At 36.8% G+C, this 20,605-nt stretch overlaps 4 protein-coding genes across 7 annotated transcripts; all 4 read right to left on the bottom strand.

The window, feature by feature from the left end:
• Positions 1 to 87: 87 nt before the first annotated feature.
• Positions 88 to 1,517, bottom strand: LOC103455769 (protein OXIDATIVE STRESS 3 LIKE 1). The gene is made up of 2 exons (XM_008395358.4): positions 865 to 1,517; positions 88 to 757 (listed from the first exon to the last, which is right to left on the bottom strand). Exons 1-2 carry the CDS (start codon positions 1,134 to 1,136, stop codon positions 283 to 285), a joined length of 747 nt encoding a protein of 248 aa, XP_008393580.1. The 5' UTR covers positions 1,137 to 1,517; the 3' UTR covers positions 88 to 282.
• Positions 1,518 to 4,145: 2,628 nt separating this feature from the next.
• Positions 4,146 to 6,879, bottom strand: LOC103455771 (endoglucanase 16-like). Its single transcript, XM_008395361.3, has 6 exons — positions 6,361 to 6,879; positions 5,966 to 6,175; positions 5,660 to 5,860; positions 5,502 to 5,579; positions 5,251 to 5,400; positions 4,146 to 4,930 (listed from the first exon to the last, which is right to left on the bottom strand). Exons 1-6 carry the CDS (start codon positions 6,577 to 6,579, stop codon positions 4,343 to 4,345), a joined length of 1,446 nt encoding a protein of 481 aa, XP_008393583.1. The 5' UTR covers positions 6,580 to 6,879; the 3' UTR covers positions 4,146 to 4,342.
• A 1,061-nt stretch (positions 6,880 to 7,940) lies between these two features.
• LOC103455773 (fatty-acid-binding protein 2) lies at positions 7,941 to 12,088 on the bottom strand. Its single transcript, XM_008395363.4, has 11 exons — positions 11,746 to 12,088; positions 10,624 to 11,198; positions 10,309 to 10,516; positions 10,131 to 10,206; positions 9,928 to 10,030; positions 9,622 to 9,690; positions 9,095 to 9,131; positions 8,940 to 9,014; positions 8,802 to 8,853; positions 8,559 to 8,603; positions 7,941 to 8,408 (listed from the first exon to the last, which is right to left on the bottom strand). The coding sequence occupies exons 2-11, from the start codon at positions 11,091 to 11,093 to the stop codon at positions 8,311 to 8,313; spliced, it is 1,233 nt and encodes a 410-aa protein (XP_008393585.1). The 5' UTR covers positions 11,094 to 11,198; positions 11,746 to 12,088; the 3' UTR covers positions 7,941 to 8,310.
• Positions 12,089 to 13,986: 1,898 nt separating this feature from the next.
• LOC103455774 (guanine nucleotide-binding protein alpha-1 subunit-like) lies at positions 13,987 to 18,253 on the bottom strand. 4 transcript variants are annotated; one of them, XM_029094759.2, is made up of 14 exons: positions 17,842 to 18,253; positions 17,214 to 17,350; positions 17,028 to 17,100; positions 16,662 to 16,699; positions 16,494 to 16,583; positions 16,254 to 16,325; positions 15,955 to 16,062; positions 15,708 to 15,809; positions 15,491 to 15,546; positions 15,059 to 15,193; positions 14,841 to 14,934; positions 14,664 to 14,723; positions 14,498 to 14,577; positions 13,987 to 14,350 (listed from the first exon to the last, which is right to left on the bottom strand). In XM_029094759.2, the coding sequence occupies exons 2-14, from the start codon at positions 17,298 to 17,300 to the stop codon at positions 14,173 to 14,175; spliced, it is 1,173 nt and encodes a 390-aa protein (XP_028950592.1). In that variant the 5' UTR covers positions 17,301 to 17,350; positions 17,842 to 18,253; the 3' UTR covers positions 13,987 to 14,172. The 4 variants fall into 4 exon arrangements, with proteins under 4 accessions (XP_028950592.1, XP_008393586.1, XP_028950593.1 ...); XM_008395364.4 differs by having other exon boundaries at positions 17,861 to 18,186; XM_029094760.2 differs by having other exon boundaries at positions 17,214 to 17,318; positions 17,842 to 18,176.
• Positions 18,254 to 20,605: the final 2,352 nt, after the last annotated feature.

Raw genomic sequence — 20,605 nt, 5'->3', positions numbered from 1 at the left:
TTCGTGTGGTAGCTGGGTTTTTCTTTTTAAGAAAAGATAATGTTAATTGTTTGAGGAAGATCGGTGGAGACGGAACGCGTAACAGAGTGCAGGCGTGAACGCCGTAATATATGGTCCTTTTAATCATTAAACGTATGTACAAATAACATCAGATACTTCAAATTGTTCTACCCTTGCACTCTCAATTTAAAATTAGACAAGAAAAAAACCATATCTCCTGACGACATCATGGCAAACTCCTCCGATGCAGGCAAGAACACCGGCAAGATTCAAGTTAGGTTTCTACACGTTCGGTTTAGTGGTGGCCGCCGAGAATCGCGAACTATTTACAGTAGTAGCGGTGGTACATTCTTGCAGATCAGCCAATGAATACGATCTCCAGGCTGCATAGCTTCCTAATGGACAGGCGTAACCCGGTGGGAGAGGCGGCCGCGGCGACGTTGGATTTGAGCTCGAATTGGAATCCTCGCTTGCGCTACTAGTACTGCTTTCCGAGCAGCTGCTTAACTTGACAGCCAAAGCCAATGCGCTTCGACTGGACGGAATCAGTCTCTTTGAAATTCCGCCGCCGTTGCTTCTCAGCGGGAAGGAGGTTCGGTTCTTGTCCCACATGTGACTGGAAGCAAGGACGTTCCTGCGTTTTCGGGTGTAGGCATTGTCTGGTTTTGCAAGCTCCTTAATGTTGGAAGAAGATGAAGCTTCTGCTAGACTCGTAAAGGACTTGGATTTGTAGTTGTAGTATTTCGAGATCCCTCTCCTGCATTTATTCATAATTTCATCAATCAAATCACACTCTGAGAAACCCCAATATACAAAAGTAAAAATTGCAGTAAAAAAAAATGAGAAAAGGGTTTAACCGCTAACCTCACGGGTAAAACTTCCTCGAGCTCGTTCATCATATCCAACGGACCTTTATACGAGCTCTGAGCCTCGTCATTTTCGCCGCCGTCGTTGCTCTCCGATCCATCGTCGCTGTTCTTCCCAATCGACGACGAACTCGAAGAACAAACCGTAACCTCACCGGCGGTAACTCTCCGGCGGTTTTCCGGCGAATCGAAGATCAACCCACCTCGAGCGAACCCAGACGACGGCGCGACGCCGATCCTGGCGGCGGCGCTATTCAATGCGATCGACATTAATCACAAACGCAATCTAAATCTCACAAATCAGGGGAAAAAAGGATTTGGGATTTCAACGGAGAAATGGAATTTGGGACTTCAACGGAGAAATGGGATCGATGAGCGACGGCGGATCTTGAGATTGATCGTCGAGAGCGCGTTAGATTTGCCGGAGAAGGAGACGCATGGTGTTTGTCTTATCATATTCTTTGTTGTCTGTGCATTAATATTTTGTATATATAGCTTTAACTTAAGGCAGTTGAGATTAACAGGATGGATATGCCTTTGATTAATTAGTGCTTGATTATTTGATTAGGAGAGGATAATGCTCCTAATTAATTATTATTATCAATTTATATTATAATTAGTTTAAAAAATGATGGCAGTGCACAGCCAAGGCCAGCAAAGACTTTAGGCCTTATCCTCAATCCCTTTGCCAATTAAGATGTACCTTTCAATATTTTTTCAATGAGCTGTCATCCTCTGCTTCACATCCTATTCTACTTCCAATGTTTCCATCTCACTTCCTTATTCTTTACATTTTCTCAATCCTTTTTTTCGGTTTTTCTGATTTTCGATTTAATAAATCAAAGATGAATTTAGATTTTAACCACTAAATTATAATATAATGTCTTGATTGATTAAATTTCTATACAATAACATGATATGAATCTATTTAGTATCGTCACATTATTTATTGTGCAAATTTAATTATATATATTTTGTTTTCACATGTGATATTGGTGAATGAGAAGATTAATTTTTGTATGAATTTGATTATTCTGACATTATTATTTGTATTGTTAATCTTTTTAGTTGATGTATGATTATTACTAACCTTAGTTGGTGAAATTTCGAACTTTAAATTTTTAACTTCAAACTTCGAAAAAAATTTGAGCCCTTAAATCCAATCGAGTAACACTAAAAAAAGAAGTTTAAATAGTCCTTTTTTTATAGATAAAGTGGCCTAAAAAATACATATGTTGAAGAAATTAGCCTCTAAGACCATCTCAAGTGGTTAGGTTAAAAACCAAATATTTTAGCCCGGAAAATTTAGCTTTTAGTCCAGAAACAGTTTTTCTGCTCTAACCGTTATAGCCTAAAATTTTAACCCGAGATTATTAAAGAATGAACTTAGGCTTTTTTTTTTGTTAAATTAATTTTTTTTAAAATAAATATGTAGACTATCGTAAATTAATTTTATGAACATTTTAATCTAAAAATAAATAAATTCCAATAAATATTGAAAATTTTAAATTCTGATTTCTGGGCTAAATTTCGAGGGGAATCTGGTCTTAATTTAGCATTTAGCATTTAGCCCAAATTTTTCCCTTGGGTTGGAGTGGGTTTAGGGGGAAATTTTAGGGAGTAATTTGACTTTTGGTCCATCATTGGAATTGGTCTAAGCGGTTGGAGAATTTTAAAAAAAAAAATCAGTTAAGATTTATTTTCCAATAAATAAAAGCTCAAAAGGATTTTTATTGGTTGAGAAGATTTGAGCCCACGAAGACAAGGGTACACCGGATCGAAAGGAAAGTCCGTTTCCCTGTAGACACCAGCGACTCGGGGCGCCATCCGATAAGTACCTGCCCGAAACCGCCCATAGTTTCCGCTTGCCTCGTCACGTGGAGCCTCTAGAAGCTCACACGTCGTACGTGGTCGGCCCTAGGGAGGGAGAGACATTTTATTCACTTTAATTTAGGTTTATGTCGGTGAATGACGTGGCAACGTGAAAAGCAATTGGTCTTCCTCCTTCTCCTTCCCCTCCTCGTGAGTCGTGACTGGTGAGGCTTATCCAAACCGGGGTGGGACCCGCCCACCATCTATCTCTATACCTACCTTTCGAAAACGAATTGGGATAAGATTTTGCTTTGTCCACCCACTTTGACAAAGTTAATTAATCCTAAGGGTAAACATTTTTACTTTGCAGGTGGCTCTTTATTATAGTCAGATGTTGAATTTTTGTAGGACATGGGTTTAAATTTTAATCTAACATATAAGTTGACAAAATTTATCTTTATTAATACAAATGTTGAATTTTTTTATGAGTTCAAACTTTAATCTAACATATAAGTTCGACAAAATTTATCGCTTGATGAAAAAGAAAAATATTTTTACTTTATTTCATTATATTTCTTTTATCTTTAATTTTCGATGAAGTAATTCGTACTCGTACGGATTTAGATTTGGATGTCTGATTTTGTGATTTATCTTCCAAGCATCTTTCTACCTAATTAAGCTAATTAGATGGTTGGTCAGAACGTGTTAGGGAGATAATCCAATGATTACAAATTAAAACGGATTTAAACTTTACTTTTTCTTGTCGAGAAAGGCATCGGTTGAAATGATGATGTTCCTTGTTGTGGCATCTTGGCGATGCTTGCGGACAATGATGGAGTTTGTATATATAGTTACTTTTTGTTGAGGTCCATGTCAAACAAGGAGATTAGTTAATTAATTTATTGAAATATTTTATATCGATATTTTTGAGATAAGAGTTTAAATATTTTAGCTTCATTTCAACTAATACTGAAATCTTTTGATAAAACATCACACATGATGGATAACGCAGGTGATAATTACTAAATTTGAGATAATATCTGTGTTGTTGAAAGTTGACATTTAGTTTGTCTCTCTAACAGTTACACAATAACAATATATCTTTATGTAGAATTAAAAACTTATATACCAAAGAGAAGAAAGAGAGACAAAAACAAGTCCAATTTTAACCCAATTGAGCATGTCATATTGCTTCACAACTGTGAGATGAGGTTGTTGTTATGGAGACTCGATTGTTACACTAACTTGTTCAACACTATTTTGATTATCCTTTATGGAAGAAACATTAAATTAATAACTTATTAGGTCAGTTGATTAAGTTAATGTGTTTATCTCTTTTCTCTTTTAAGTTCTATCCTATAATTACCATATAGTTTGGATAGTTTAAATTTCCTTTGTCACTTATAAATAAAATAAAGGAAAATATATCAACCATTAGTTGAGAGTTTCCGAAGAGAACAAAAGAAAAACAGTTTAATAACTATTTTATATAACCATTTTTCCACCCCTCTTTTTACAGCTTTCTCTCAACAAACGGTACGTTTTGGGTTTCCAAAAGTTTACATTTAAATCCCAAAACCTCTTCCTTTCGTAAAAATATGTAGCACTAGATTGGGATTAGGGTTTTGGGCAACACGTATCATAGGCCGTGCATGGTTCTTTTCTTAGACAGCAAGCTTCGCCAGCGGTCCGACCGCGAGCGAGTTCACGTAAGTGCATGGCTCGGTATACGACGACGCCCAACGTTTGTCCTCGAAATTATCAAACCTATCGGGCCCCCCGACGATGGCACCAGTCAACTCATTAGGGTTTGGCACGTCCTTCTTGAACCAGTTCACGAAGCTCATGGCGCAGTTAACGATGCCGTTTTCCCCCTTCGGTACCGAAGCTCCTCTGTGGTGGGGCTGTTGGGGCGCGTTGGGTCCGAACCCGACCATGTAGGATCTTCCTTTTGGGTTCTCACCCAACAAGTAGTCCATTTGCTTCTTGGCAAAAGCGAGGAGGGCGCCTGAGTCCAACTCTTTGCCTCCGCAGTTGACTTTTTGGTTGTGCTGGGCGAGGATATCGCTGTAGACGGCGAATAAGTGGGCGGTTCCGGTGACGTATTGGGTGTTGGCTCCGTCTCTCAAGTGGATCATGCCGCCCGGTGTCATTGTGACTTGGTTGTAAGGACTGTCGGGGATGTTTGAGCAAATGTAACTGTCAGCACCGTTTTTGTAGTTCTCTAGGGATTTTTCACCTTCAAAGAACAGCTGCAATAATACACAAAATAAAATTTTCAAATTAGTTGTATTAGCTAGTATTGTTACTTTTACGATCATGATAATGCAATGTGTAATGTGTTGCGAAGAAATCTTGTTTAGACAGTAAGACCTAGTCTCGGATCAGGTTGACTCTCTAACTTATATATTTACAAAGGAAAGGTGGACAGTCCGACAAACGAATCAAGTAGACTATCTAACTCATGCATTCAAAAAGGAATGGGTCAGACAATTCATCCGGACACAAGAACTTTCCATGCGGTACAGTGAATTATCCGTTAAGATGGTATAATTTATTTATAAATAAGTACCTTGGCCAGGAGGACTTGTGCTCCGGCGTATTTAAGGTCCCAGCTGAACTCAGACACGGTGGCGCTGATGGCTTCTTCCTGAATGTACTTGAGATACAAGGGCCTCTTTGTGGCAATGTACAACCATGTTGCTGCCCACAACAGCTCATCCTACATTTTCCAACAATTCAATTTTGTATTAGTACGAGAAAAAACAGTGAACAAGTTAAACTAAAATTGGATTTCAGGGGGAGAGAGTTGAAGAAAATTACATTATAGCCAGAGTAAGAGCAGTAGAAAGGGCACTCTCCATCGTAAGTTCCCTTATGCGCCTTAGCCATTTGAAAGAGCTACAAAGACAAATAAATTGACATATGTAAACCCGTTCTTTTTGTGCATATATATGTTACGCCTAAAAAATAATACGTACACGTTTGGCCTTGTTGAGTAGACTACGAGCATAGACACCATCTGTTTTTCTGAACACAATTGAAGAGGCAGCCATGGCGGCTGAAGTTTCAGCTGCAATTTCAGTTCCGGGTGTGCTATCATCAATCTTCAACACTGTTCTTGGTGTCTGCATATCTTCTGGTCTAGTCCAACATTGATGGTCTTGATTTGGGTCTCCAACCTTTAAGAATTTGATAAATAATTAGCAATTTAATTATACATGCATCACCACTAATTACTTTGTAGTTTTAAAAGTAATGAATACCAACTTAATTAATTCCTATACCTGAACGTATAATCTGTTTTTTCGAGTGGCTTTCAGAAAATAATCAGTGCCCCATTTGATGCCGGCAAGAACATTTTCCAGTTCTCCAGTAGCTTCGAGCTGTTGCCTGTAAAACATGGCAGCCCACGACAGAGTTGTGACGGTGAATGCCATCGGAAGACCGTACTTGACGTTGTCTCCGGCATCATAGTATCCTCCGGCAAGGTCGACCTGCGTTAAAAACAAAGTTCAAAATACAAAAATTTAAACAAAAGTCGAGAAATTATTGTATTTGACCGTCGTACATGACTCGCTCACGTTAATGTGACATGAGGTGCATTCATGTCACGTCACATGTGATGGTTAGATACAAACGTTAATCTTCAATCATAGAAAGAGGGGGGAGAGAGACGAACATTTGCTTCTTTTCCATCGTCGAGGGCAGAGTCGCCTCTCCATGCAGGTCTATGATTGGGAGGGAGTTTCCCTGATCTTTGAGCTTCAAGGAAAATAATGGACTTGGTGAGAGCGTCCTTGTAATTAATACCAGTGCCATGAACGCTAAGAACAAGTCCTTGGAAGAGAGCAAGGCATGCCACAACGGTGGCGGCGACGCCTCTTCTTCCACCAAACATTTCCTTACAAATTTTCGAGAACTCAGATCCCAAAACACTTCTGAGAAAACCCAATTTTACAATTGAGAAAGCTGAAAAAAGAAGGGATGGGATGAAGAAGCCCACAAATGCTGTACTTTAATAACCAAATAAGTAAGGAGGGGAGGGGGGAAGAAGAAGAAAGTGTTTGGTTGTGTTTTTCTGTTTGGTGGTTAATTTGTTTTGGAAAAATGGTAATTTTGTGAGGTGGTGTTTAACTGGCTCTGGTTAATCAGTTTAGGTTTATGATGGCGGGAAAGTTGAGAGGAGTTGAGTCAGGTTAGAGGTTTAGAGAAGAGAAGCTAATTTTGTGTGTGGTTGTGGGATTTTGGGTGGAAGAGGAAAATTGTGGGGTTGGAATTAAACATTCTTAACTTAAGGTTTTACTATACTTGATTATACAGTAGATGTGTAATTGGTTTGGTTGGTTTTTTGTTTTTTTGCTAGCATTAGAGGGCTCAAAATAGTAAAATTAGCATCCATTTTTTATATGGTAGTGCTATCCACACCCCTTTTTACCTTTCACACACTCTTCTCAATTTCCGACCGTCTGATTGAATGAATTGAAGAGTATCAAAGAACAAAAATTGACAAGGAGTGAGTAGAAGGTAAAAAGAAGTGTGTATAAGAACCTAGTTTTGGTGTAATTCCACTCTTTTTCTTCTTATTTTTCTTCCCTCTCCTTGAGGTTTTCTTAAGTTTTGGAGATTTACTTCTCCTTATCGTAAGCTTATATAGGATTCTAGGAATCAAGTTACAGGGGAGTTTGAACTTTGACATAAAGGAATGAAGATATGTTTTAACTGACGAACCAAACTTACAGAAATTTTTATAAGGAATATAATTGTATGAAAAATTAATTTAAATTATGATTTTACCAATCTTCAATTGGTTTGAGGAAGGCCAATGACCTAATAGCTTAGTGGTATCTCTCTAATTCCTTGCATGATGAATTCAACTCCTCGTTAAAAGGTGTAAAACACATGTTTAGTGCTTCCATATTTGATGTGACGGCAACCTTCAAATTTGACAAAAATTATGATTTATGGAGAATTTAGCCCATGAGAGGCACATGTAACATGATGGACGGCAAAGTTTCGACTGAGATGGTTCACTCCAACTTGTTTTGTACAGTGGTCTTAAGTTCAAATCTTCTTTACTTAGTTACTTGAAAATGCTCGAGTTTGAGTTACTGTATAATTATATTATTACTTTTGTATCGTTTTGCATGTTGATCAACCAGTGATACCGGCATAAAACCGTAAACCCAAACAAGACCCCTTTCCACCAAATAGAGCAGGGATGAAGGAAATAAGAAGTCAAATGGAAAACCGAGAAGCATGTAGTAAAAATATGTATATATCATTAAGAAACCAAACTACTCTCATGGGATACTTTCAGTAGCTACAATTCGAAACTGATGATTTTTCTTCTAGGGACTTGTCATCTAACATATGCTAAGCTACAAAGAATGGCACATTCCGTAAGAAAATAATCGCTGTTCTAGAAGCCGGTGAGACCCCAGCCAAGCCTTAAAACTTTTGCAGCAGGCTCTGATTGCTCTTGTGAGGCTTTCCAGTCGAATCAACGTCTTCAGCATCTGGCACTGCTGAGCTTCAGTGCGTGTGAACAAAAAATATGGCTGAGCAGTAAGCAGTTTCACCGGATTGGCAACCACTTGCCCTTTAAAAAGTTAGACAAGGGAGCCACATTTCAGCAACTTTGAATAATATTGGCGACGTTTCTGCCAATCTCTTCTTTTGTTTGCTCTGACACGGGGACAGCACCCAGGTACATGTCAAAGAAGGCCCCTGAGAGTACGATTTTGGGCATTAGAAATCTATCCCCGCAAAAGTATATGACTGGATCCTCTTCACCATATTCAGACATGATGAGATATAAAAATGCACCATGGAGAGTATCAAAATAAAACAGATGGTTCAGAAGGAAAATTCACTTACTGCATAGATCCTTGCTATGGACTGCTCCAATCTGATTACCTTCAACTGCAAAATTTCAAACAAAATACTAATCGATCACCAAATTTTAACTTGAAAATGAAAGCATTAAAAGCATGTAAACAAGAAATGTGAAAGGACGCGTGGAACAGTTTTAGGAATGTGAAAGGACAGTTCTCGGGTCTTGTCAAGTGTGTATACTTTGTGCTCAATTTGACATTATTTGTTTAAGCAACCACCACTCACTTTTAGTAATTAAGTTTCCATCAGCTGTGCGTTGGAAATCAATTGTCGTTCCCTGAAATATTCGAGAATGTTAATGTAATTGAGAGAACAATTGGTATAAAAAAGGAATACAAGAGCAATAATGTAATATAGTATTACCACTGGCAAAGGAATATCTTGTGTGAAATTTGAACCAAATGTTCTTATGCAATGAAAGTCAGTCTCTGGGTTCACCTAAAAGAACCAAAGGACAAGAATTAGCAAATACCAGAACAGAAACAAAAAGGGAGATTCTAGAAAGGGAGATGATTTACCTTCACCAATCGAGCTCGAAGGGATTTCTCAAAGGCACTGCATCCAGTGTAATCAAAAGCACATAAATGAGAATGATCAACACTTAATTCCAATTTTCAACATTGTTGTAACACATATCTACTAGGACACCTAGCGAGGAAGGAACAAAGCTAAGCAGAAGCTAAGCTCACGTAACGCATCAAATTAACTTGCAGAATCAGTTTTTGGGCTTTAGATAGTGAATGAGTGCGTAATTTGTAAAACTTCTAGCTTATACATGTAATGCCTCACAACAACAGCTGGTTAGGCGTCAAGTTCACTCAACTCACATTCACACCACCCGTTTGAATGTGAACTTATCCAAGCCACTATGACATATGGAGCTAACTGAGATGGTCTCCTAATAGTGATAACAGGAATTATGAATGTTTGAGAACAGTAATCATAACGAAAAAGCCTCAAGAATGTCTCTTATCTCAATTAAAATAGAGACATACAAAACCCAATTAATTATCAAAGGGTATGCTGAAACAAAGATATAACTTACTCTCTCACAGTATTGATTTTCATCCCGTTGCAATTAACCACAAGCCTAACTGTCATATCAATATCCGCCCTGTAGGCAAAATGGAAAATGCAATAAGTAGCAGCAAGTTAACCAAATCCATGAAACTTAGCAGCAGAGCCAATAAAATTAATTTAACAGTAACAATATGATGACTCATATGCTAACTCAGCTTGGAACGAAATTGCAAAAAAGAAACATAAAGTATTTAGCATCTATGGATTAGATCCGGAAAAAAATGTAAATTTCACTACACCGTGTGGCATGGATCATGATATTTGTCAATACCTGAGAAGATCTTCATAGAAATCATGGCACTTGTTTAGTTCATCTACTGAAATGGAAGCATATTTTTGCCCCAATTTCTTGCAAACAGAGTGAGGATGGATATCTACATAGGAAGAATTGATACATAAATAAGAGAGCAAGTAAGGTAATGGATGCAAAAAGTAATGCAGATCGGAAGTAATATATAAATACTAATAACTTACAGAACCCAAATGCATAGACCTTCAGAGATTTTATTTTGATTATTGTCATTGTTTTGGATCCAGTTCCCACAAGGATCTGCAACAGTACACAATGTTGATATTAAATCATATGTAACTGAGAAGATCTGAACATAAACATGGCTGCCTTGCACTAAAGAACAAAAGTACAAACACCAACCTCTGAACTTAAACTGGAATTACTCTCCCTTGTCAAAACGTCGTCCAAAATCATAGGAAACTCAGTGCCAGTAATAGGTTCCACTGCATGTCTTCTCCAGTTCAAGTCGGGAATTGGTAATCCTGCACATCTGTGGTGCCCAACCTCACAAGGCCTTTGATCCAAGACATCCGTAGTCTCCAATGGAACAGCTAGTACATTTGAAGATCTGGTGGTAATAACAAATAAAAAGGTATGTAATCAACACCAAAAACAGAACCGATTGGGAAATTTTACACTTTAATCCACTCCCTCGTGAAGAGTTTAAAGACTTACAAGCTGCCGAAAGGAGGTACAAGTCCAGCAGCTAACGAGAGCAAGGGATGTGAATGTAGCTTTTCAGCTTCTCTGTGTAGTAATTGCATTACAAAAGCCGAAATCTTTCCAAAAACCACTGCATTAGCAGATTCTCCTCTTGATGCAAATCCAAAGTGAAATCCTCTAAGATTATGTCGACCAGAAGTAAAATGTTTAACTTGTGGGTAAGACGTGGAGCTTCCAGGTTCAGAATCATGCAAATTACCCCCTATATCTCTAGTAGCATTTGTATTGGGTCCACTAGAGAAGAAGAATAGTAAAGAACCAGCAAGTTTAGAAATGTGGTTAAATGCTCCTTCAAGAGCTAAACTTCCGGGAACATGAAAGTATCTACACCGTTGCAATGAATTATCGGCAAATGAACTAAAATGTGAATTGTATGGAGAGCCTTCATCGAAATCCATGAACCCGAACCGCTTAATCCTCATGTTTAGTTATGTCCTAAAATCCTAACCTAATTGGCACTTAAAACTTCATCAACACAGAAATTGGATTTAAGATATAAATCAAGACGGATACGATATGTTATACACCTGCAGAAATTCAAAGGGCAGTTCAGAAGATGAAAAAGAAAACATTCATACGTAACAATATTAACAATAAATGTAACAGGAATTCCATTGAAAAAGAAAACATTCATACGTAACAATATTAACAATAAACATTCATAAACATTGTCAATTTATATAAACATTTTCAATCAATTCCATTGATATAAAGCACATAATTCGATATTAACGGGTACAATTCATAATTTAAGTCCCAAATTCCTAACCATTAGTTTCAACATTCAATCAAAACAATTTGATAAATTATGACAAATTAATGACAGCAATTTCACACCTTTAATCAGATGTCAATTAGTTGTTCTTGGAAAGAATCACAGAAAATTGGAAAGGGAAATGGGAAAGCGAGGAAATGCATGCAAATGGGTCTGGGAAAAGCACTTTTCTTTGGCATTCGCTTTTGGCTTTCATGCTTTCTGCGTTTGCTTTTCCTCATTTTTCTCAAGAGTCAAGATCCAAACAGAAAATAAAAAGCACCCAGAAAAAAGAAAAGGAAAATCACAAGATTAAGAACCTGGGATTGCAACAATCGAGCTTCTGGGGCAAAATATCAATTGGGTTCCGTTTGATCTTCGGTGCTTCTTCTGCATTCAAAAAGTTGGGGTTTTTCTGCGAGATTTTTGTGTGTAGTTTGTGTATTTTTAAATTCCGCAAGAAAGTGGGGAGAGAAAGGAATATGCTTTGGGTGCGAAATGCGAACAAGTCACAGTCGATGAAAAGTTTTCCCGGGTCAAAAACGGTAGGAACCACTCTCTTATGAGAGTGCCTAACCATCTAATTACCTACTTGTTATATGATTATATGATCTAAGTTTGTCTTTGCATCTGCCAAAATAGGCTCCTGTAAAACCCCAATGTAGAGTCTTCCCCTTATTTGGTGTCCTCAAATACATAAACTAATAACATGATACATAAGTTTAGGTGAATGGGGTAGGCTCAACGTCATAATGGACTATTAATAATTTGGTACAAATTAGCATTTGGACTTCTCACTTACAAGTAAAGAGGAATACTACTATAACATAACACTAGGTGACATCTCTTTTATATTTAGATAAAATATGTACTCCTTTCATTGTTTTTCAGTGAACAAATAAAAATTCAAGTTTCAAAAGAAAATAAAGGAGATTTCTTCGCTCTTTTTCACTTTCCATATACCATTTTTAATTATGTTGTTTGGTTTATTTATTTTATGAACAAACTATATTATCTATATTGAGAGGAGGGACTTGATAAGTTTGGTCTGACAATAAGCTAACAATAATATAGTTTAAATTCGTCATTGCACGAGAATCGAACTAAAATCATAGTACTAAGTCAAAAAATTAAAAATTAAAAAAAATTCAGTAAAACCATTTTCCAAGACAAATTGGAGCATTTTTCTGTTGGACGGCAAGTGAATTTTCGGCTAGCGGAATGACGCTTATGTCCTTGGGGAGTTAGTGCCAAAATTGTCTGCGGCCTTCTGTATTCACACGCTTGTTCAAATCCCAGTTGCCGGGCAGGGTCGGCTGACGAGATCCCTTTTCCTTTCAACAATTAAATAACTACCTCCCAATAAATTAGGAAAAGGATCTCGCTGAATCCTTTTTATGAGGATTCGGGAAATAAATCAATCACGTTCGTTCATCGTATATCGTACGGTTAATTTTTGTTAGATACTATTTATATTCAATTTTAAATTTTAAATAATTTCTTACCTCACGATATACGATAAACATATATGATTGATTGATTTCGGATCCCCACATAGAGGATCCAACAAGGATCCTTTTCCAATAAATTGGAACAAATACAGAGAACTTGGGGAATTATGAAAAATAAAATATTCTTTAACTACAGTTTTGGATTGGACTTGTGGATGTTGAGAGTTTTTTCATATGCTTAGAATACAAGTGAAACAGTATTATTGTTATCCAATTAGAGTAACACTTAAAAAGGAAATTTAATTATATAATGGCATGTGATGTTCGGTCCATATTTCAGGCACGAAAAATTTCTCGTGTGTGTCACATAAAATATTTTCAAAACTTTGTTCCTTTTTCGAAAACAATCAATGTGCATGGATGGCAAAGTAATAAAATCTTAATACATGACCATGCAACGAGTAGTAAACTCAAGCTGTTCATGTTTGAATTTTCATAAATAAAAGGGCATGTGTTGTTTCAAATTCTCATCATGCATTTGAAGCTAATGTTTCGTGACATTGTTTTGTTTCTCAGATAGCGAACTATTGATTCTATGTAGTCTTTGGTGATGAATTGACCGCAATGACGTTTTCGTGAGATAAAACTTTGTTTTTGTCGTATTTAAGCACAAAATACAGTTTTGGTAAGAAAAATGCTTGCCAAGCTTTCTTGGTGGGGTCTTTTTCTGTTGAGTCTTTGACCAAAATACGAGTTGGAATTATTTGGTCGGAATCTGCCTGCAGCGTGCTACAAGCAGCCTACAACTACAAGTCTCGAAGAATCATAAGATATTTGATAAGTACAACATATGATATGACACAACCAACTTTGTTTTGTTTTACTTTATTGGTAAATGAAATGAAATGGAGCTCCTAATTAGGTCATTAACCAACTAATTCCAGTGGCATCTGCTAATCTCCTGGTAATAAAAAAAATGAGAACCAATGATATTGATCTTCAAAACTACATGGGAGGGCCAAAGACGTGTTTTTCTTTTTTCTATACAAGCGTTACGGGGGAGGGAATAAACGGGACCTCTAGCATTCTCTTAAACAACTCAGCTATAAATCATTTGCAACAATTATTTTTATATATTATAACAACTGTTTTTGACACTCGTTAAGTGGAACAGGATTTTAATTGACATATAAAAGCTAAAAATCAAGGAATCTGATGCTTGTGCTCAAAGATGTGATGTCCTTCAAAATACAATCTTGTGGTTTGGCCGTGAAATCTGGTGTGTCCCCTCCCCGGTCACAATAAACCGGCCTCGAAGAGATTTCTCCGTCTCAACGTCTCGTCCACGAGCTTGAAAGTCTTCTTCACGAGCTTCTGATCAAGGGCGGTGGTTTTGTAGATCTTAAACACCCGGTCTACGCGATCGGGGGCCGTGCTCTGGAAGTACAATTCCTCAAATTTCTTCTTCACATACCTGAATGCAAACATTTATGATGTTTAGGTTTCTCGTTTATATTAGACAGTTTGCCAGAGTTTTCGGAGGGTTGTTAAAGCTAAATACGTTTGACTATTTTTCCTTACTTCCAAAGCAAAGGACCACAACAAAGATGTATATGCTTACTCATATGCATGTTCCATCTCTTGCTTTCCTGTTGAAACCGGCTGGTAATCTTTGAACCACTCGCAGACGTTAAGTGGCGCCTACACAAGGAAAATTCAACAGCCCTTACCGTATGTTAGTTTGTTGTCAATGATGAATAACTGTACAGTGATGTACTAATTCTTACATTTAGAACTTTCTTCTCGAATATATCAAACTTGTTTAAAAACAGCATGAACGACGTTTTCTGCACCAAAATATAAAAGAAGAGAAGATGAAATGTTAAAGAGCCAACTGGGTTGGAAGAAATCTGCACAGCCGCACATGCGACATACGGGCACAAGAAAATAGAAGGAAATAAAACCTCAAAACACGGTTGCTTCAAAACCCACTCAAAAAGTTCCCTTGTCTCCATCATTCGATTCTTGCTTTCATCCTCAAAGAGTGTTTGATCATACCTGAAACACAATTGACAATCGAGAATACTTCAGCTCAGCAGAGGTCTCTTTGAAAAAAATCATCACTACCACACTGCATGCAAATGATGATATAGTGGGTAACTGAAAGAAATGATGATCTTACTCGCTAAGAGCAGCACAAAATATTATGGCTGTAACGCCTTCAAATAGATGGATCCATTTCCTTCTCTCATTTCTCTGGCCCCCAACGTCAAAGAGTCTATATACTTCCCCACTTCTCTTATTTTCTCCAACAGGGCTGCAATCATAGTCATTAATGAGTTGTTTGTTCGAAATTTTTCAACCGCTCTATAAATGAGTTGCACAACATAGAAATTTATTGAAAATAAATGCATCATTCTAAAATGTGCACACGTCATTAGAAAATCATGAACTCAATTAAATTGTAAGGGCACCCCTAGGTTGAATTTCTACAAGTTCAAGAATCATTTGATTTAGAACTGATCATTGGCACCAGTACAGCTATAAATAAAATATCATAGTTCCAACAAGAAGTCGTGACAAGTCTTTAAAAAGTAAAAAACAGAATAATTACCTGAACTGGATCTCTACGACACCAGTTGTACGAACTCTTGCATGAAGAACATCCTCCTGCAACACAAAAAGTGCTATTTTAGAGCTATACATTTGTAACATTTCCACATTAATGCAAGAAGTTCTTGCCATGCTCAAGCTACGAATCAAATACATATAAAATATTCTGGTGCTTTATTAAATTAAAACAATGAGTTACAATTGTGAACTTTAGGTACCTTGGTTGGAACGTAATCTGGGTCAGCTAATCTTTGAAGATTTTCCATGAAATAGTGGGCACAGTCAGGAACTTGGAGTTCATTACCACGAGCACATGTTTCCTACAATTGTAGAGAAGGGGTGCTTCACTTAGAGCATTGGACAAAAGGCAGAAGCAGAAGCAAAAAATATCTTCTGGATTTCAAACACTAGGATTGATGTCAAACAAGTGATATATGTCAAGCAGTTGCATGAAGTACCAGCTACCTGAATTGCTGCATCTTTCCAAAGAGTCTCTATATCCTGTGCAAGCTCTTTAGTGAGACGTGGATAATCCAATCTGCTGCCAATTGTTGATAGTTTCTCTCCAATTTCCTAATAACGAATCCAAATTTTCAGAAAACACTCAAGCAAAGGACTGAACAAACCGAATCTCGTGCATTAATTTCATGTATAAATCAAATGTCATAAACAGTTAAACCAAATTCCATCAAGTATTGTTTGCTAAATTAAAAAACAACACGAGAGAAAGCGATGTAATAGACAATCAAAAGATGAGCTCCAACCTTATTTTCAATGGATATTTCAAACGTTTCTCTGTCATTCTGTGCAAGCTCCTTTGACCCATCATACAGTACCTATTCAACCATATCATGCATACGTTATATAGAAGCATTACATTCGGATTCTTTTTCTCTGAATACAAATCCACAAGATGTATTTTCTTCTATGAAGAATGGACTCGAATACTCCTTGTATAATGCAGAAAGGGAAATAACCAACACACCCTTTCAAGTATTGCGTACTTTTATGGTCTGATATACGTTGGCGTGGATGACTGAGATGTAGCTCTTGAGCTCTGACTCTTCAAATCCAGTTTGAAACAAAAGCTTTATCTGCAAATAGATCATATGTAACAGAAGTATAAATATTTACATTGTTACTTAAATAGAGAAGCGTATACAATATCTTACCTGCTTAAAAATTGTGGACTTCCCTGACTCCCCAGCACCTTAAAAAAATAGGTTGACCACATTAGTTGTAGAAGTGATAACCATGGTTAATGAGAAAATTAAAGCTGAAATTCTCAAAATGACCAAGGTATAGATGCAGCAGGTGCAAACTCTTTTAACATTAGACAGAGTTATATATCAAAGTTATATTTTTTACTTCCCCGAAATTGGAAATCATCGCCTCACAAACAGTACAACACATACATATGCTACTCTCGGTCATAAAAATGAAAGTTTGCAACCGTACAAAGCTCAAACTAGTAAGTGCATGATTGTTGAGCATGGAAATCATAAAAGGTAACAAGAAACCCATGAAATTTTATGTACCAAGTAGGAGAAGTTTCTGAATATGCTTTTCGGCCTTTGTTTCTTGTTCAATTCGCCTTTCAATTTCTGCAGTCTGTAAATACATGCATTGACAATAAATTAGAGACTGATCGTAAATGCAAAGTTGCTCCAGCAACTCTTGGTTAATAGCATTACAAAGATTGTATTCAATCATGCATAATCCACCTGAGCGTTCTCTTCATTGTCCTCTTCGTTGTAATGCTTGTTTCTGCTGCAGAGTAATCCCATATTTTCGATCAAAATAGACAGCATAGACGGTGCACGAGTCTTCTGCACGATGTGTTGAATGTAACTTCAAATCCCTTCATATCAAATTGAACCAATCACAGACCTAAATGTCAGGGGGGGACTATATAACACGGGCAGAAACCTCAAAACAAAACATGGCAATTAAGACACAATGCCACCGTCGATATGACATTAAGAACAACCCATCAGCCAAGTTAGGCAAACTAGATAATTAGTTAGCAAATATTAACTCCAGATTTGCATCTGATCTACCTTTCAATTGACAAATATTTTACTGTTTTCCTAAGAGTTTAGCTGGACACAAACAAATCACCCACCAACTAAAATATTCACATTTCACAAAAATCAACGATTTCGAAAGCAACCATCAAAGAAAACTAAATCCAAAAACAACCCAAAATTATATTCAAACTAACATCTCAATCCAGTCCGGCAAGATCAAAAGCAGAGATCTGTTTTCCAAAAAAAAAAAAAAATCCCACAAAGCAAAAGGCAGCAGAAGAACAATACAACACATAAAGTACGAAGCTTTAAGTAAGCTCACCCGATGAAAAAGAAACGACCTTTCGTTTATAGGCTGTGGAGTTTCGCAGCGAAGCCGCAGCAACAGATTGAGCTGAATCGCAATCGCTTTTTGTATAAGTACTTTTGTGTTAAACGTGGACAATAAATGGTGACTTTGGGTGTGTATTTAAACTAAAATTTTATTCAAAACAGCGCAGAAAATTGGCTAAAACTTGAAAGCAATGAATGCTGTGGGATTTGTATATAAATGTATGAACAGTGTTACGAGGAAGCGAAATGGGTTACGAAGTGTTTGGCCAAATCTGAAAACAAAAACAAAAGAAAAAAGAAGAGCGCCGAAAGCTGCAAAGCTCTGTCTTTCTTCTCGGTTGATTCTTCTTTCTTCTCTCTTCTCTCACACTTCTCGGTCAAAGTTTGAAAAGGCAGGCCCCAATTAAAAATTAAATTTTGGGTTTATTATTTATTGGATTTAATTTTTCATTAGAAAAAGGATATTCTAATTATTGGAATTTTTTGAAAAACCATATTATATTCTTGGGGGAATAGACGGTCTGTTGTGTTGTTGACTGAGCTACTAATTTGTTTTAGATTAATAAAACGTCTACTTAGTACTTACTTACCAATAATACAGTTTAGTATCATTCTTTAGGTTTCAGATTCATCTCACATGTGATAATAAATGCTTAATCTGGTTGAAATCGATATTTAGTTATGACTTATGATTAATTTATTATTTAGCTTAGCATCATCTGATTCATAAAATAAAATATTTTTTTCTTCTAAAACATAACGCCATTAAATAAATAAAAAATAAGGCTAAATTGTAAGTAAAAGTCCCTGATCTATACCACAAGCTTAGTTTTTGTCTCCGAACTCTATTAATAGTCATTTTCTTATAACTCCGTCAACTTAAAAGTTGATGGATAAAATAAGAACTTCATCTTAAACTAACTCGTGACATATTTATAGAACTTTGTGCTTATAATCGGAACTTCTTAAGAATTGACTAAACAATCTTAATTTTAATTGACTTTTTGTTCATTAATTAAAATACCCACTTTACCCCTTAAATTAACAAAAAAGTTGATAAAAGTTATGAAAAATGACCACAAGTACAACACGGGGCATAACTCGAGAAAAAGAGCAACTATTAGCAAACTTCATGGATCAAAATTAGAAGGGATAGTATAGTTTAAGGATCCTTGATACAATTTAGGCAATAAATAAATAAATAAAATGTGTATATTTTAGGAGTTTGGTTTGGAGTTAGGGACAAGACCGCCGGCTGCCACCAAATGGTGGGTCATGAATTCATATGGGAATGCTTCATTGCTTCATGTGTCTGCTACTTGCTACTCCCATCCTTGTCGATGTCGTCCCTAAAAAGATTTGTAACAATTATTTGCTTTTTTAGCATATTATATGCCAGCCTATCCAACATCCATCATGCATGCATGCATGGAATACAGGTGATACAACTTATTGTGTTCAACATCTTTGTTTATTATTTTTGTCCACGGGGAGAGTAAAATTCAGATTCCATCAAATATCGAGAAGAGAAATATCATTAGATTAATAGTTGATCAATAATAAGAACTCATTTTTGTACGACGGAAATTTAAAATAATTGTGCATCGAGCTCCGTTGAAATATTGTTAGTCTAGAACCAGGATCCTCTCCTGAGCAATTCCTTAGGGATCCTCCAATCTTGTCCGTTCATTTTATATCGTGCAGTCCGTTTTCGTTAGGTACTATTCATATTTGAATTTTAAAATTTAAATTTTAAATGATTTTTAACCGTACGATATACGATTAACGAACAAGATTGCGGAATTCCTAGGATCCTAGAGAATTGCTCAGGAGAAGATCCTGGTTCGTTAGTCTGGCACATCTTCCTGAACATGCATAAAAAATGAATCAAAAATGAAATTGGGCTCACTGAATGATAAAGAGTATTGAGCCCATAGTGGGGTTGGGAATAAGCCCATAAGTTTGCTGGACTGGTATACCTCTCACGCCATTACCGGGTACAATGGCCCTTGGGTATCAAGGAGAAAGGAGTACAAGTAAAAAAAGTACATACGTGCAAGAAATAAAATATTTTGTGCCCAAAAAATCATATTTAAGAATTATAACATTTATTAAGGATAAATAAATAATCTTTTTTTTTAACTACACCTCTATTAAGTAAGTTATAAAATTGGTCTAGTCCCAACTTTCTATATAAAAGTTTTACTGTACTTGATGTAACATCCCACATCGCACAGGGGAATGGATCATCTAAGCCTTATAAATATATTCTCATCTCTACCTAGCATGATATCTTTTGGGAACTCACTGGCTTCGGATTCTATCGGAACTCCGAAGTTAAGTGAGTTCAGGCAAGAGCATTCCCATGATAGGTGACCATCTGGGAAGTTCTCGTGTGAGTTCCCATAAACAAAACTGTGAGGGTGTGGTCGGGGCCCAAAGCAGACAATATCGTGCTACGGCAAAGTCGAGCCGAGGATGTGACTGTTGAAATAAGTAAGCTAGGTGAATTAAATCAACGTAAAATAATATATCAGTCGGAGTCACCTAACATGACCTGTACAGCTAAGCTTATAACTCATAAACAAACTCCTGCACACGAGTCGGAACCACCGTATGTGGTCTGTACGACAGGCTATGTGGAAATAATTATTCTCAAGTGCTACGATCATGTGAAGGTTGTGCGAAGTATCACAAGTCACCTACGAGTCGGAACCACCTAATGTGGTCTGTACAACAGGCTGACACCTGCC

The sequence above is a fragment of the Malus domestica genome, chromosome 15 (genome assembly GCF_042453785.1).
Source record: "Malus domestica chromosome 15, GDT2T_hap1".
Lineage (NCBI taxonomy): Eukaryota > Viridiplantae > Streptophyta > Magnoliopsida > Rosales > Rosaceae > Malus > Malus domestica.
The sequence above is the reverse complement of the archived record's forward strand: the minus strand, read 5'-3'. Positions and strand labels throughout refer to the sequence as shown.

Bases quoted from the DNA above. Each gene is read 5' to 3' on its own strand.
- LOC103455771 (XM_008395361.3), bottom strand. From the start codon at position 6,579: ATGTTTGGTGGAAGAAGAGGCGTCGCCGCCACCGTTGTGGCATGCCTT. The intron at 6,176-6,360 runs GTTCGTCTCTCT...TTTTTAACGCAG, and splicing joins ACGATGGAAAAGAAGCAAAT to GTCGACCTTGCCGGAGGATA. The intron at 5,401-5,501 runs GTAATTTTCTTC...TGGAAAATGTAG, and splicing joins GCTCTTACTCTGGCTATAAT to GATGAGCTGTTGTGGGCAGC.
- LOC103455769 (XM_008395358.4), bottom strand. From the start codon at position 1,136: ATGTCGATCGCATTGAATAGCGCCGCCGCCAGGATCGGCGTCGCGCCG. The intron at 758-864 runs GTTAGCGGTTAA...GAATAAATGCAG, and splicing joins GAGGAAGTTTTACCCGTGAG to GAGAGGGATCTCGAAATACT.
- LOC103455774 (XM_029094759.2), bottom strand. From the start codon at position 17,300: ATGCTGTCTATTTTGATCGAAAATATGGGATTACTCTGCAGCAGAAAC. The intron at 17,101-17,213 runs GTGGATTATGCA...ATGTATTTACAG, and splicing joins ACAATGAAGAGAACGCTCAG to ACTGCAGAAATTGAAAGGCG. The intron at 15,547-15,707 runs GTACCTAAAGTT...TTTGTGTTGCAG, and splicing joins CAGATTACGTTCCAACCAAG to GAGGATGTTCTTCATGCAAG.
- LOC103455773 (XM_008395363.4), bottom strand. From the start codon at position 11,093: ATGAGGATTAAGCGGTTCGGGTTCATGGATTTCGATGAAGGCTCTCCA. The intron at 9,132-9,621 runs GTAAGTTATATC...CACTGGATGCAG, and splicing joins AAAATCAATACTGTGAGAGA to TGCCTTTGAGAAATCCCTTC. The intron at 8,604-8,801 runs GTGAGTGGTGGT...GAAATTTTGCAG, and splicing joins TGGAAACTTAATTACTAAAA to TTGAAGGTAATCAGATTGGA.